Source organism: Salmo trutta, chromosome 38 (genome assembly GCF_901001165.1).
Source record: "Salmo trutta chromosome 38, fSalTru1.1, whole genome shotgun sequence".
NCBI lineage: Eukaryota > Metazoa > Chordata > Actinopteri > Salmoniformes > Salmonidae > Salmo > Salmo trutta.
This window is the reverse complement of record NC_042994.1, coordinates 23,231,774-23,249,541: the sequence shown is the minus strand read 5'-3', so window position 1 is coordinate 23,249,541 and position 17,768 is coordinate 23,231,774. Positions and strand designations below refer to the sequence as shown.

At 40.3% G+C, this 17,768-nt stretch overlaps 1 protein-coding gene and 1 long non-coding RNA gene across 2 annotated transcripts in view; both read left to right on the top strand.

Moving 5' to 3' along the window:
• Positions 1–17,768, top strand: part of LOC115178319 (adhesion G protein-coupled receptor E1) — a 99,286-nt gene that overhangs the window by 14,082 nt on the left and 67,436 nt on the right. The window contains exons 2-3 of the mRNA XM_029739456.1: positions 2,461–2,697; positions 2,868–2,996. Of these exons, the coding sequence (XP_029595316.1) occupies positions 2,461–2,697; positions 2,868–2,996 (366 nt within the window). The remainder of the gene's footprint in view (positions 1–2,460; positions 2,698–2,867; positions 2,997–17,768) is intronic.
• Positions 11,594–12,437, top strand: LOC115178323 (uncharacterized). The gene is made up of 2 exons (XR_003872599.1): positions 11,594–11,629; positions 12,131–12,437. It is a non-coding gene; the product is annotated as an uncharacterized LOC115178323 (long non-coding RNA).

The window sequence follows — 17,768 nt, the reverse complement described above, 5'->3', positions numbered from 1 at the left end:
CTGGGCCCGGGTGTGTCCCAGGATAAAGACACCTCTTCCACAGTCATTGGGGAGACTCTCTCCATGCAGACACCTTGTTGTTTTTGGTTGTTTGCTTTGGCACCCTTCAACACCCTGCATTATTACATTTATGCATGCAAGCACTCACTTACGCTACTGATTACACACACCATTGCTAATTACTTAGTTTACTTTAGTTAATAAATATATCTTTTGATACTCCTTGTCTCCACGTTGTCTCCCTTTTGTTGCGAACTCTGAGCCGGTTCGTAACAATATTACACAAATGATAATGGTGTTATATTCATAAATTCATCAGCATAATTTGTAAGTGAATTAAAATAGAGCAAAATTCCAATGTAGCTCTTGAGTCTTTGTTCTCAAAACAATTAATACAGAGAACCTAACCCCTGCCTCCAACATGACAATTCTGAAGTGACTAATTATCAACTTTTAACAACTATAGAATGCATAGTAATTAGTGGATCTTGTAAATTAGCTATTGAATGAAGTTCCATAAACCAAATGCAAATTATTAACTTGTATGTGAAATCAACCAAACACAGCATCTCTTCGCTGCAGTCGCTGAAGGCCACATCTCAATCTTCTGGTTTAGCTGTTTCCCAGAACCTTTTCCCGTCACCAAAGGCAAGTCTATAATCCAGAATGCTTTACCAGTCGGTACGGGTTATTTAATGCGTGAACTAAGATAAAATAAACATTTAAATACCCATTTTCCGAAGCTCACTCCCCAGTCCACATAATCAGTAGTAGTTGCCAATCGAGATAACCGCGTAATCCTAGATGGCAGCGCACCTTTAGGGACAGATTAACACATCATCCCAGATGGCAGCGCACCTTTAGGGACAGATTAATGCATAATCCCAGATGGCAACGAAACTTTAGGGCGATATGGAGTGAATTTAGTCAACTCAGGAAATTAGGCAGTAGTGATTATACTACTAAGCCCCAAGGGCCCACAGTAGCCTATAGAGTGCCATTTGGGATGCACAAATTTAAAGAAAATATTTTTGCATCCCAACGAGGTCCAGAGTACCGTGGTGTAGACAGGGATAGGAATTAAGCTAGTCCAAGGCTAGTACTTTTCAGACCGGGCTGAGTAAAACATTTGCCAAACTAGCCCGTCTGTGACATTTTGTATTTTCAAATATTTCATGGCACATATTTTGGACCCATGCTAATAATAATCTACAAGCCGGGCTGACAAGTGCCTGAAATTACATATATTTGTATTTTATTTAACTAGGCAAGTCAGTTAAGAACAAATTCTTATTTACAATGACAGCCTAGGAACAGTGGGTTATCTGCCTTGTTCAGGGGCCGAACGACAGATTTTTAACTTGTCAGCTCAGGGATTCAATCTAGCAACCTTCCGGTTACTAGTCCAATGCTCTAACCACTAGGCTTCCTGCCTCCCCAGGTAGCCTAGTGGTCTAACCTACTCGGGGTGGGGATATCTTTCTCATGGGAGAGCTTCTCCTGCTGAGATAATTCTTTGATTAAGTGAAAGTCCAGCTGAAACTGTTTGGGGTTGCCCTGTACCAATACTGTTCCAGACTTATAGAGATTTATATTAGCTGACTCAGAGTCCTCGTTGTCTAGTATCCTGAGTTTCCACCCCTCGGTAACACTTAACAGAGGGGTAGTGTGTTAATATAGCACTGTGCCATGCCAGGGGATGGTCTGTGTGGAGGATGAGGTTACTGATGTTCCCGTTTTTATACTAGTCAGCAAAAAGTGTCTCTTGATTTTCCATAAGGAGCTTCATTTTGTACTCTTTTCTTGCCTTATCATTTTTTACATACACAGGGTACTGTATTTTAACTACCTCTGAACAGCGGGAGGCAGCTTCTAAGGCCTCTCCATTTTGTTCAAGTAGACTGTGTGACCTTCCTGCCATTGTTGAGCTAAAGGGCTTTGACACCTCTGACTTGACATCTCAGTGCTAATTGAAATTGTATCAAGCTTGGCAGCCTTAATTTAGCATTCAGTCCTTATAAAGTAATGTAATGTATTTTTCTTCTTGACTTTTGGAAATAAATATAGCTTCAGACTAAACATTACTCACTCCATTCCAGGTTGGATGGTGTTTTCAGGTTTCTGTTGTTTTCCAGAACATTTGCTGTATTGCGTTGGATTAATACTCTTTGGTAGTTGTAAACCTTGAAGGTGATTCTGTTATTTCGTCCAAAATCAGTTTGTAGGTTTTGGGTTTTAATTTAGAGTGAAGGTTATGTTGTAGAGGGTAGCATCCTGTATATGTCCCTGACAAAAAAATCAAAGTTTATCTAACTCTAAATCAATATTTTTTTAAATTAAGAACATGCTGAAAAATGCAGGATCCAACCTGCTCATGACCTTTCTCTGTCAATTCTAGTCAATTCTCATCTCTCTCTCTCTCTCTCTCTCTCTCACTCTCCCCATTCCCTCTCCACACAGGTCTTCATTTCACTGTACTGGGGAACCTAGAGGCCAAAGGTTGTGACCCTGGCTTCATAGCCAAAGGGAGAACACTGTGTGTTGATACAGATGAGTGTAAAGAGTGGGACAGTGCCCCACCCTGTGGAAGTAATACCATGTGTTACAACACACATGGGAGCTACTACTGTCAGTGTCTTCCTGGGTTCATATCCACAACGACTGTCAACTTCACTCCTCCCAATGGGGATTGTAAGGGTGAGTATTCAAATGTCTGAGTGTGTGTGTGTGAATGCTGCATGTCAAGGGAATTAAACATTGCTTTGGCTCCTATCTCCTTATTTCCTCTGTTCAGGAAGTTGTCCAATAGAAAAGTATTTTTGTTGCAAAATGTTTTGAACACACCCCACGTTTCCTTCTCTCTTCAGACCTCGATGAGTGCCAGGAGACACCACAGCTTTGTGGCAACAACACCATTTGCCTCAACACCATCGGGAGCTACAACTGCCAGTGTCAACCTGGGTTCAGAGTCTCTACTTACACTGGACGCTGTGCAGGTGAGTCCAACAAGAGAGCATCATTGTGTGTGTGTGCATGTGTGTGTGAATGTTACACGTCGAGGGAACAAACCATTACTTGTTCAGAGTCCTCTTATCTGTGCAGAACTGAGAGTTTATAGAGAATGTTAATAATCGTCAACTTTGTGGTGGGGGGGGGAATTATATTATTCTATGTGTAGGTGGGGAGGGGGGTGATAATGATGTTATTCTATGTGTAGGTTGGGAGGGGGGTGGATAATGATTTTATTCTATGTGTAGGTGGGGAGGGGGGTGATAATGATATTAGTCTATGTGTAGGGGGGTAGATAATGATGTTATTCTATGTGTAGGTGGGGAGGGGGGTGATAATGATATTAGTCTATGTGTAGGTGGGGAGGGGGGTGATAATGATATTATTCTATGTGTAGGGGGGTAGATAATGATGTTATTCTATGTGTAGGTGGGGAGGGAGGTGGATAATGATATTATTCTATGTGTAGGTGGGGAGGGAGGTGGATAATGATATTATTCTATCTGTAGGTGGGGACGGGGTGATAATGATATTAGTCTATGTGTAGGTGGGGAGGGGGGGTGATAATGATATTATTCTATGTGTAGGGGGGTGATAATGATGTTATTCTATGTGTAGGTGGGGAGGGGGTGGATAATGATATTATTCAATGTGTAGGTGGGGAGGGGGGTGGATAATGATGTTATTCTATGTGTAGGTGGGGAGGGGGGTGGATAATGATATTATTCTATGTGTAGGTGGGGAGGGGGTGGATAATGATATTAGTCTATGTGTAGGTGGGGAGGGGGGGTGATAATGATATTATTCTATGTGTAGGGGGGTAGATAATGATGTTATTCTATGTGTAGCTGGGTAGGGGGGTAGATAATGATGTTATTCTATGTGTAGGTGGGGAGGGGGGTGGACAATGATATTATTCTATGTGTAGGTGGGCAGGGGGGTGGATAATGATATTATTCTATGTGTAGGTGGGGAGGGGGGTGATAATGATATTATTCTATGTGTAGGTGGGGAGGGTGTGATAATGATATTATTATTTTTGTTGGTGGGGAGCGAGTGATAATGATATTATTCTATGTGTAGGTGGGGAGGGGGGTGGATAATGATATTATTCTATGTGTAGGTGGGGAGGGGGGTGATAATGATATTAGTCTATGTGTAGGTGGGGAGGGGGGGGTGATAATGATATTAGTCTATGTGTAGGTGGGGAGGGGGGGTGATAATGATATTATTCTATGTGTAGGGGGGTAGATAATGATGTTATTCTATGTGTAGGTGGGGAGGGGGGGTGATAATGATATTAGTCTATGTGTAGGTGGGGAGGGGGGGGTGATAATGATATTATTCTATGTGTAGGGGGGTAGATAATGATGTTATTCTATGTGTAGGTGGGGAGGGAGGTGGATAATGATATTATTCTATGTGTAGGTGGGGAGGGAGGTGGATAATGATATTATTCTATCTGTAGGTGGGGACGGGGGTGATAATGATATTAGTCTATGTGTAGGTGGGGAGTGGGGGGTGATAATGATATTATTCTATGTGTAGGGGGGGTGATAATGATGTTATTCTATGTGTAGGTGGGGAGGGGGTGGATAATGATATTATTCAATGTGTAGGTGGGGAGGGGGGTGGATAATGATGTTATTCTATGTGTAGGTGGGGAGGGGGGTGGATAATGATATTATTCTATGTGTAGGTGGGGAGGGGGGTGGATAATGATATTAGTCTATGTGTAGGTGGGGAGGGGGGGTGATAATGATATTATTCTATGTGTAGGGGGGTAGATAATGATGTTATTCTATGTGTAGCTGGGTAGGGGGGAAGATAATGATGTTATTCTATGTGTAGGTGGGGAGGGGGGTGGACAATGATATTATTCTATGTGTAGGTGGGGAGGGGGGTGGATAATGATATTATTCTATGTGTAGGTGGGGAGGGGGGTGATAATGATATTATTCTATGTGTAGGTGGGGAGGGGTGTGATAATGATATTATTATTTTTGTTGGTGGGGAGCGAGTGATAATGATATTATTCTATGTGTAGGTGGGGAAGGGGGAGGGTGGTGATAATGATATTATTCTATGTGTAGGTGGGGAGGGGGGTGATGATGATATTTTTCTATGTGAAGGTGGGGAGGCGGGTGGATAATGATATTTTTCTCTGTGTAGGTGGGGGGGTGATAATGATATTATTCTATGTGTAGGTGGGGAGGGGGGTGATAATGATATTATTCTATGTGTAGGTTATGAGGGGGGTGGATAATCATATTATTCTATGTGTAGGTGGGGAGGGGGGTGGATAATGATATTATTCTATGTGTAGGTGAGGAAAACCTGTTAGGGATAGGGGGCAGTATTTACACGGCCGGATAAATAACGTACCCGATTACTACTGCCCAGAAACTAGAATATGCATATAATTATTAGCTTTGGATAGGAAACACTCCAAAGTTTCTAAAACTGTTTGAATGGTGTCTGTGAGTATAACAGAACTCATTTGGCAGGCCAAAACCTGAGAAGATTCTGTTCAGGAAGCGCCCTCTCTGACAAGATCTTGTTCTTCTTGTCTCTGTTTATTGAAGACTGAGGATCTTTGCTGTAACGTGACACTTCCTACGGCTCCCATAGGCTCTCAGAGCCCGGGAAAAAGCTGAATCATATCGAGGCAGCCCCTGGCTGAAAAACATTAGCGCCTTTTGTAAGTGGCCTGACTGAGGACAATGGGCTTAGGGGTGTGGACGGCCGACTCCATGTTTTTTTATGTTCTCTCTCTTTTACTAATTTCCCGGTTGGAATATTATCGCTTTTTTCGAGAAAAATGGCATAAAAATTAATTTTAAACAGCGGTTGACATGCTTCGAAGTACGGTAATGGAATATTTAGAATTTTTTTGTCACGAAATGCGTCGTGCTCGTCACCCTTATTTACCTTTCGGATAGTGTCTTGAACGCACGAACAAAACGCCGCTGTTTGGATATAACTATGGATTATTTGGGACCAAACCAACATTTGTTATTGAAGTAGAAGTCCTGGGAGTGCATTCTGACGAAGACACCAAAGGTAATCAAACTTTTCTAATAGTAAATCGGAGTTTGGTGAAGGCTAAACTTGCTGGGTGTCTAAATAGCTAGCCCTGTGATGCCGGGCTATCTACTTAGAATATTGCAAAATAGGGTGCGCCACGGGTGGCACGCTAACGTCCCACATAGCCCCAAGAAGTTCTAACCACACTGTCCGATTTCAAAAAGGCTTTACAACGAAAGCAAAACATTAGATTATGTCAGCAGAGTACCCAGCCAGAAATAATCAGACACCCATTTTTCAAGTTAGCATATAATGTCACAAAAACCCAAAGACAGCTAAATGCAGCACTAACCTTTGATGATCTTCATCAGATGACAATCCTAGGACATTATGTTACACAATACATGCATGTATTGTTCAATCAAGCTCATATTTATATCAAAAACCAGCTTTTTACATTAGCATGTGAGGTTCAGAACTAGCATACCCCCCGCAAACTTCCGGTGAATTTACTAAATTACTCACGATAAACGTTCACAAAAAGCATAACAATTATTTTAAGAATTATAGATACAGAACTCCTCTATGCACTCGATATGTCCGATTTTAAAATAGCTTTTCGGTGAAAGCACATTTTGCAATATTCTGAGTAGATAGCCCGGCATCACAGGGCTAGCTATTTAGACACCCACCAAGTTTAGCCTTCACAAAACTCCGATTTACTATTAGAAAAATGTTATTACCTTTGGTGTCTTCGTCAGAATGCACTCCCAGGACTTCTACTTCAATAACAAATGTTGGTTTGGTTCAAAATAATCCCTGGTTATATCCAAGTAGCGGCGTTTTGTTCGTGCGTTCAAGACACTATCCGGAGGGTAAATAAGGGTCACGCGCACGGCGCATTTCGTGACAAAACAAATCTAAATATTCTATTACCGTACTTCGAAGCATGTCAACCGCTGTTTAAAATCAATTTTTATGCGATTTTCCTCGTAAAAAAGCGATAATATTCCGACCGGGAAACCCTGTATACATAAAAAGAGAAAGTCAAAATGGAGTCGGCCCGTGCACACCCGTGCGCGCCCATCCAGTCTCATTGTCCACTGATCGACCACTTACAAAAGGCGCTAATGTGTTTCAGCCTGGGGCTCCAAAGCCACGATTCAAATTTCTGGCGCCTTCTGAGAGCCTATGGGAGCGTTAGAAAATGCACGTCATGCCAGAGATCCCCTGTTTTTGGTTAGAGATGATCAAGAAGGCAAAGAAATGGCCAGAGAGGGCGCTTCCTGTTTGGAATCTTCTCAGGTTTTGGCCTGCCAAATGAGTTCTGTTATACTCACAGACACCATTCAAACAGTTTTAGAAACTTTGGAGTGTTTTCTATCCAAAGCTAATAATTATATGCATATTCTAGTTTCTGGGCAGGAGTAATAATCAGATTAAATCGAGTACGTTTTTTATCCGGCCGTGAAAATACTGCCCCCTATCCATAACAGGTTAAACTACCCACCACTGTGACCTGTACGCTCTCGTTGGCTGGCCCTCGCTTCATTCTCGTCGCCAAACCCACTGGCTCCAGGTCATCTACAAGACCCTGCTAGGTAAAGTCCCCCCTTATCTCCGCTCACTGGTCACCATAGTAGCACCCACCTGTAGCACGCACTCCAGCAGGTATATCTCTCTGGTTACCCCCAAAGCCAATTCCTCCTTTGGCCGTCACTCCTTCCAGTTCTCTGCTGCCAATGACTGGAACGAACTACAAAAATCTCTGAAACTGGAAACACTTATCTCCCTCACTAGCTTTAAGCACCAGCTGTCAAAGCAGCTCACAGATCATTGCACCTGTACATAGCCCATCTATAATTTAGCCCATAGAACTACCTCTTCCCCTACTGTATTTATTTATTTATTTTGCTCCTTTGCACCCCATTATTTCCATTTCTACTCTGCACTTTCTTCCACTACAAATCTACCATTCCAATGTTTTACTTACTATATTGTATTTACTTTGCCGCCATGGCCTTTTTTGCCTTTACCTCCCTTATCTCACCTCATTTGCTCACATTGTATATAGACTTATTTTTCTACTGTATTATTGACTGTATGTTTTTTTACTCCATGTGTAACTCTGTGTTGTTGTATGTGTCGAACTGCTTTGTTTTATCTTGGCCAGGTTGCAATTGTAAATGAGAACTTGTTCTCAACTTGCCTACCTAGTTAAATAAAGGTTAAAAAAAATAAATAGGGACTATAGATACTATGGCAACCACAGAGACTTAAGCATTTATGTCTATATTGACTATTGAGACTATAGATACTAAAGAGACTATAGAGACTATAGAGGAACCGCAGAAGAAGGTAACGACAAGAGAATAGTTGAAGATGCATAAGGATTAACCAGGGGGGACTACTGAGTGTGTTGGGGAATAGTACTAAGTGAATGTTGATTTGAGAGTTGTGTGAGTGTTGAAATGACAGGTAAATATGTTTGAAATGTGGAAATTGAGAGATTGAAATGTAGATAATAACAGATTGATATTTGGAAAATAATTGGTAAGCTGAAGTTCAACAAAGGATTGAAATGTGGATAATAAGAGATATTATTAGTACTGAGTAAATGAGAGCTGTCAGGGGACTAGCCCCGGTATGAAAGAGGTGCCTATCTGAATGAATACCCCAACCAGTTCCATCCACCGGTTTGAAAGAGGTGCTTATCTGAATGAATACCCCAACTAGTTCTGTCCACCGGTGTATAAGAGGTGCCTATCTGAATGAAAACCCCAACTAGTTCTGTCCACCGGTATGAAAGAGGTGCCTATCTGAATGAATACCCCAACCAGTTCCATCCACCGGTTTGAAAGAGGTGCTTATCTGAATGAATACCCCAACTAGTTCTGTCCACCGGTGTATAAGAGGTGCCTATCTGAATGAAAACCCCAACTAGTTCTGTCCACCGGTGTGAAAGAGGTGCCTATCTGAATGAAAACCCCAACCAGTTCTGTCCACCGGTGTATAAGAGGTGCCTATCTGAATGAAAACCCCAACCAGTTCTGTCCACCGGTGTATAAGAGGTGCCTATCTGAATGAAAACCCCAACCCGTTCTGTCCACCGGTGTGAAAGAGGTGCGTGTCTGAATGAATACCCCAACCAGTTCTGTCCACCGGTGTGAAAGAGGTGCGTGTCTGAATGAAAACCCCAACCAGTTCTGTCCACCGGTGTATAAGAGGTGCGTGTCTGAATGAAAACCCCAACCAGTTCCATCCACCGGTGTGAAAGAGGTGCATGTATGAATGAATACCCCAACCAGTTTCGTCCACCGGTGTGAAAGAGGTGCGTGTATGAATGAATACCCCAACCAGTTCTGTCCACCGGTGTGAAAGAGGTGCGTGTATGAATGAATACCCCAACCAGTTCTGTGAGCTGAGTTTTTAACGTTGTATAGGGATTCAACGTGATGTGAAGATATAAAAGAACTATTACCAAATATACTATATGAATATTATAATGGGTTACTAGAGATGTGATGAAGTAACAATGTATGTTGAGTATAAATGGTTACTAGTGATTTGTTAATGTAATATGTTATTAGTGGCTTTCAGATAGCACTTTAATAATGTGGTGTCTTAGTATTTTGAAGAAGTGTGTTTGAATACAAGGTCACATGAGGAAAAGAGGATTTGTGACTCATATCACATTAGAGGCTTCCACCTGTCGTTTGGGACAAAGATAAGCTTCCTGTGGACAAATAGATAAGTCGCCAGTGAAAATGAATGGTACTCACTGAACCCAAACAGGCTGTAAGGGACATTTGGGATAGAGATTCTGTGACATTTGGGACAGAAAGAGCATACAGTACAAGTCAAAAGTTTGGACTCGCCTACTCATTCAAGGGTTTTCTTTATTTTTACTTTTTTTCTACTATGAAATAACACATGGAATCATGTAGTAACCAAAAAAGTATAAAACAAATTTTAAAAAATCAAAGTAGACGCCCTTTGCGTTGATGACAGCTTTGCACACTCTTGGCCATCTCTCAAACAGCTTCATGACATAGTCACCTCTAATGCATTTCAATTAACAGGCTTGTTTTGTTAAAAGTTCATTTGAGGAATTTATTTCCTTCTTAATGTGTTTGAACCAATCACTTGTGTTGTGACAAGGTAGGGGCGGTATACAGAAGATTGTCCTATTTGGTAAAAGACCAAGTCCACATTATGGCAAGAACAGTTCAAATTAGCAAAGAGAAATGACAGTCCATCATTACTTTTAACCATGAAGGTCAGTCAATGTGGAAAATTTCAAGTACTTTAACCTCTCTTGGGTAGGGGACAGTATTTTCACGTCCGGATGAAAAGCGTGCCCAAAGTAAACTGCCTGATACTCAGGCCCAGAAGCTAGGATATGCATATAATTGGTAGATTTGGATAGAAAACACTAAACACTCTAAAGTTTCTAAAACTGTTAAAATGATGTCTGTGAGTAAAACAGAACTGATATGGCAGGCGAAACCCCGAGGACAAACCGTCCCCCAAAAAATGTATTCAGCCTACCACTATTTTCAATGGCTGTCACTTTTATTATAAGGCGAAGTCCTTCCAGATTGCAGTTCCTAGGGCTTCCACTAGATGTCAACAGTCTTTAGAAAGAGTTTCAGGCTGGTTTTTGGATAAATGAGCCAGAAATTATAGTTTTTCTATGTGGCTCCCATTTGGCTGTAGTGTTTCCAAGCGCGTGGATGAGAGCGCGTTCTTTGGTATTTTTCTCCGGTAAAGACAATAACGATTCTCCGTCTTAAATTTTATTGTTTATTTACGTATTAGGGTACCTAAGGTTTGATTATAAATGTTGTTTGACTTGTTTGGAAAAGTTATATTTGTAACGTTTGTGATTGATTTTGAATGCATTATGATGGAGGGAAACTGGGTGGATTATTGCCAGCTAAACTGAGTTTTCTGGATATAAAGAAGGACTTCATCGAACAAAAGGACCATTTGTGATGTAACTGGGACCTTTTGGAGTGCCAACAGAAGAAGATCATCAAACGTAAGGCATTTTTTACATCGCTATTTCTCACTTTTGTGTCGCACCTGCCTTTTTTAAATCTGACAGATCGGCTGGATTAACAAGAAGTTAAGCTTTATTTTGATGTATTACACTTGTGATTTTATGAAAGTTAAATATTGATAATTCTGTAGTTTGAATTTCGAGCTCTGCAATTTCAACGTATGTTGGCCAGGTGGGACGCTACTGTTCCACCTGCCCATAAGAAGTTAAAAGTTACACACTTAGCCAGCATGTCTACCACAGCATTCTGCAGTGATATGCCATCCAATCTGGTTTGCACTTAGTGTAACTATCATTTGTTTTTCAACAGGACAATGACCCAACACACCTCCAGGCTGTGTAAGGGCTATTTGACCAAGAAGGAAAGTGATAGAGTGCTGCATCCGATGACCTGGCCTCCACAATCACCCGACCTCAACCCAATTTATATGGTTTGGGATGAGTTGGACAGCATAGTGAAGGAAAAGCAGCCAACAAGTGCTCAGCATAAGTGGGAACTCCTTCAAGACTTTTGGAAAAGCTTTCGAGGTGAAGCTGGTTTAGAGAATGCCAAGAGTGTGCAAAGCTGTCATCAAGGCAAAGGGTGGCTACTTTCAAGAATCTAAAACATAAAATATAGTTTGATTTGTTTAAAACTTTTTTAGTTACTACATGATTCCATATGTGTTATTTCATAGTTTTGATGTCTTCACTATTATTCTACAATGTAGAAAATAGTAAAAATAAAGAAAAACCCTTGAATGAGTAGGTGTGTCCAAATTTTTGACTGGGACTGCATGTCAATGCAACAGGTTCAAAATGATAAGACTACAAGAATGGAGCTCTGGGATTGTTTACTTTAGAAGGTGCCTATTCCGCTTAATGGGACACTATCATCTGAAGGGTCTGAAGTATGATTCTGTATACACATGGTTTTATCAAGACTTCCTGCCCAAGATGCAGTAAGCTCGATTAAGATGAAGACTTTTTAGGACTGATTAAGATGTAGCATAGTGAAAACTAAGTACATGTTTATTTTCTTCCTTCCAGAACTGATGGAATGCCCAATATGATGAGTTTACCAATGGTTTTGTCACGTCTGCTTCTCCTCCCCTTCTCTGATGCTCGAGGTCTCCAGGCGGCTCATCATTACTCACACCTCTCACCATCGTTACGCGCCACAGCGCTTCATTGCACTCACCTGGACTCCATCACGTCATTGATTATCTACCCTATATCTGTCACTCCCTCCAGTTCATTTTCCGTGTCTGCATTGATGTTGTTTTGTTTCTCCTGTCCAGACGCTGTTCCTGTTTTTCATGTCTGTTATCCATTAAATATTAATTCCCTGTAATTACTTCTCGTCTCCCAGCGTCTGGCATTACAGAGCCGTTACAGATTGTGTACATTTCCTTTTTAAAGACTTGCTGAGGCATTTGACTTAGGACAACAGTTAGTAAGACTGTAGTAATATACAGTATATAACTGGATCCGGCTGTTTTTTTTGTTTTTTTTCACCTTTATTTAACCAGACAAGTCAGTTAAAAACAACATTTTATTTACAATGATGCCCTAGGAACAGAATCTGGGGATTTTATCTAGCAACCTTTCGGTTATTGGCCCAATGCGCTAACCACTAGGCTACCTGCCGCCCCTTAGGGTACCTGCCTCCCTGCCGTTAACCTCTCTTTGGTAGGGGGCAGTATTTTCACCTCCGGATGAAAAGCGTGCCCAAAGTAAACTGCCTGTTACTCAGGCCCAGATGCTAGGATATGCATATAATTAGTAAATTTGGATAGAAACACTCTAAAGTTCCCAAAACTGTTAAAATAATGCCTGTGAGTATAACAGAACTGATATGATATATAAATCCATTCAGGAAGTGGAATCATTTTCATGTGGCTGTTTTTCAACTCAATGCCTATAGAGAATCCAATGGGTTAGGAATCACATTGCAGTTCCTATGGCTTCCACTAGATGTCAAATGTCTTTAGACATGGTTTCAGGTTTTTATTTTGAAAAACGACGTGTAAAAAGCCATTTTGGTCAGAGGACAGAGGAAGTTTGCAGACCTGATTTGGCTGATTTGGCCGTTTGTTATTTTTCCTTTCTATTGAAAACGGTATTGTCCAGTTGGAATATTATTGATTAAAAAGACAATAAACAACCTGAGGATTAATTATAAACATCGTTTGACATGTTTCGACGAACTTTACCGGTACTTTTAGTATGTATTGGTCTGCCCATTGTGATCGCCTTGGAGCCATTGGATTACTGAACAAAACACACCAACAAAACTGGGTTTTGGGACATAAAGAGGGACTTTATCGAACAAAACGAACATTTACTGTATAACTGGGAGTCTTGTGAGTGCAACCATATGAAGATCATCAAAGGTAAGTGATTAATTTTATCGGTATTTCTGACTTTAGTGACTCCTCAACTTAGCTGGTAAATGATCGTATGCTTTTTTACACGGGGCGCTGTCCTCAGATAATCGCATTGTATGCTTTCACCGTAAAGCCTTTTTGAAATCTGACACAGCGGCTGGATTAATCTCTCTAGGGTATGTGGGACGAAATCGTCCCAGCTTTTTACATTAGCATGTGACGTTCAGAACTAGCATACCCACCACAAACTTCCGGTGAATTTACTAAATTACTCATGATAAACGTTCACAAAAAACATAACAATTATTTTAAGAATTATAGATACAAAACTCCTCTATGCAATCGCTATGTCCGATTTTAAAAAAGATTTTCGGCAAAAGCACATTTTGCAATATTCTGAGGAGATAGCTCGCCATCACGGGCTAGCTATTTTGACACCCACAAAGTTTGGCCCTCACCAAACTCCGATTTACTATAAGAAAAATTGGATTACCTTTGCTGTTCTTCGTCAGAATGCACTCCCAGGACTTCTACTTCAATAACAAATGTTGGTTTGGTTCAAAATAATCCATAGTTCAAATATCCTCTGTTTTGTTCGTGCGTTCAAGACACTATCCGAAGGGTGACGAAGGGTTACGCGCCCGATGCATTTCGTGACAAAAAAATTCTAAATATTCCATTACCGTACTTCGAAGCATGTCAACCGCTGTTTAAAATCTATTTTTATGCGATTTTTCTCGTAAAAAAACGATAATATTCCGACCGGGAAACCCTGTTTTCGTTCAAAGACGAAAAAATAAAAACATGGTGTCGGCTCGTGCACGCACCCCCAGTCTCATTGTTCTCTGATCGACCACTATCCAAATGCGCTACTGTTTTTCAGCCTGGGCCTGCAAAGTCATCATTCCCCATTCTGCCGCCTTCTGAGAGCCTATGGGAGCCGTAGGAAGTGTCACGTTACAGCAGAGATTCTCAGTTTTCAATAAAGAGAGTGTAGAAGGCCAAGAAATGGTCAGAGAGGGCACTTCCTGTAAGGAATCTTCTCAGGTTTTTGCCTGCCATATGAGTTCTGTTATACTCACAGACACCATTCAAACAGTTTTAGAAACTTTAGGGTGTTTTCTATCCAAATCAAACAATTATATGCATATTCTAGTTTCTGGGCAGTAGTAATAACCAGATTAAATGGGGTACGTTTTTTATCCGGCCGTGCAAATACTGCCCCCTACCCTAGAGAGGTTAACAAGAAGTTAATCTTTAACCTGTCTGGAACACCTGGGACGTCAGCGTCCCACTCTACTCAACAGCCAGTGGCAGTGCGTGGCGCGAGATACAAAACCCTTAAAAATGCTATAACTTAAATTTCTCAAACATATGATTTATTTATTTTATTTATTTTGCTCCTTTGCACCATATTATTTATATTTTAACTTTGAACTTTCTTCAAACTACAAATCTATCATTCCAGTGTTTTTCTTGCCATACTTTATTTACTTTGCCACCATGGCATTTTTTGCCTTTACCTCCCTTATCTCACATCATTTGCTCACATTGTATATAGTCTTATTTTTTTCTACTGCATCATTGATTGTATGTTGTTTTACTCCATGTGTAACTCTGTGTTTTTGTATGTTGTCGAACTGCTTTGCTTTATCTTGGCCAGGTCGCAATTGTAAATGAGAACTTGTTCTCAACTTGCCTACCTGGTTAAATAAAGGTGAAATAAATAAATAAATAAATAAAAATGACTATTTTACACCATTTGAAAGATAAGACTCTCCTTGATGTAACCACGTTGTCCGATTTCAAAAAGGCTTTACAGCGAAAGCAAAACATTAGATTATGTTAGGAGAGTACCCAGCCAGAAATAATCACACATCCATTTTCCAAGCAACTACATGCATCACAAAAAACCAAACCACAGCTAAATGCAGCACTAACCTTTGACAATCTTAATCAGATGACACTCCTAGGACATCATGTTATACAATACATGCATCTTTTGTTCAATAAAGTTAATATTTATATATAAAAACAGCATTTTACATTGGGGTGTGACGTTCATAAAATATTTTCCCTCGGTGAATCAGCACTACAATTTACTAAATTACTCATCAAAAATGTTTATAAAATATTAAACTGTCATTCAAAGAATTATAGATGAACATCTCCTGAATGTAACCGCATTGACAGATTTCAAAATAACTTTACTGGGAAAGCACACTTTGCAATAATCTGAGTAGTGAGCTCAGAAAAATACACTACACAATACAGTTAGCCGCCATCTTGGAGCATCTAATATATTATATAGCATTATAAATATTCACTTACCTTTAGTAGTCTTCATCAGAAGGCACTTCCAGGAATCAGAGCCTGGAGATGCGCAGGCACAAGAGACCACCATGTTTTTCTTTATCTCTTTGAATGAATACAACGTTGCCCGGTTGGAATATTATCGCTATTTTACGAGAAAAATAGCATAAAAATTGATTTTAAACAGCGTTTGACATGCTTCTAAGTACGGTAATGGAATATTTCGATTTTTTTTGTCATGAAATGCACTCGCGCGTCACCCTTCGGATAGTTACCTGAACGCACGAACAAAACGGAGCTATTTGAATATAACTATGGATTATTTGGGACCCAAACAACATTTGTTGTTGAAGTAGAAGTCCTGGGAGTGCATTCTGACGAAGAACAGCAAAGGTAATCCAATTTTTATACTAGTAATTCTGAGTTTAGGTGACCCCGAAGTTGGCGGATGTCAAAATAGCTAGCCGTGATGGCCGAGCTATCTACTCAGAATATTGCAAAATGTGCTTTTGCCGAAAAGCTATTTTAAAATCTGACACCACGATTGCATAAAGGAGTTCTGTATCTATAATTCTTAAAATAATTGTTATGTATTCTGTCAACGTTTATCATGAGTAATTTAGTAAATTCACCGGAAGTTTTGGGTGGGTATGCTAGTTCTGAACATCACATGCTAATGTAAAAAGCTGATTTTTGATATAAATATGAACTTGATTGAACAAAACATACATGTATTGTATAACATAATGTCCTAGGAGTGTCATCTGATGAAGATCATCAAAGGTTAGTGCTGCATTTAGCTGTGGTTTGGTTTTTTGTGACATATATGCTTGCTTTGAAAATGGCTGTGTGATTATTTCTGGCTGGGTACTCTCTTGACATAATCTAATGTTTTGCTTTCGCTGTAAAGCCTTTTTGAAATCGGACAACGTGGTTGGATTAATGAGAGTCTTATCTTTCAAATGGTGTAAAATAGTCATATGTTTGAGTTTTTGTGTTGTAGATAAGTGGTAGAAGAGTAGAGGCCTGAGGGCACACACTTAATATATTGTGAAATCTGTTATGAATGTATTGTAATGTTTTTAAAATTGCCTTACTTTTTCTGGAAGAGGAAGAGTAGCTGCTGCCTTGCCAGGAACTAATGGGGATCCAGAATCAATACAAATACAAATACAGCGATGTAGCACGCAGCCATTGGTTGAAGCAATGCAACGACTGCATTGTAGTTGGACTTGAACGTGACCCCGTACTCTTATATTGTAGTTGGACTTTCCTCTGTTGCTGTAGATATCGGTATTCCATTGGCAGCTTCCTCTTTCTAGTGATGAGGCCCAAATGACACACTTTTCCCTATATAGTGCATTACATTAGACCAGGGCCCTATTCCCTATATAGTGCACTACATTAGACCAGGGCCCATAAAGAACTATATAATAGGGTGTCATTTGGGATGCGTGCTAGGATGGTTACCATGGTAACATTTCAGCACTGGTGTGCTGTGGGATTCTTGGTGTTTCAATCTCCACCTCAACTTCCTCTCTGTCTCATGTCTTCATTTGTATCTTAGTTAGTTGGTATCTGATGGTAAACTTGGTTACCCATGGCAACAACTTGGATCTACTATGAGCATGATAAGGATGTGACAGTGTTCATTTGTATGTGTTGTGTTGTTGTGATGTATTTGTATATATTAAGGATCCCCATTAGTTCCAGCCAAGGCAGCAGCTACACTTCCTGGGATCCAGCAACATTAAAGCAGTTCAAACATTACAAAACATTCACAACAGATTTCACAACACACTAAGTGTGTGCCCTCAGACCCCTATTCCACTACCACATATCTACAACACAAAATCCATGTGTACGTGTGTATATTATTGTGTGTGTATGCGTGTCTGTGCTCATGTTTGTGTTGTTTCACACTTCTGCTGTTCCATAAGGTGTATTTTTATCTGTTTTTTACATCAAATTTTACTGTTTGCATT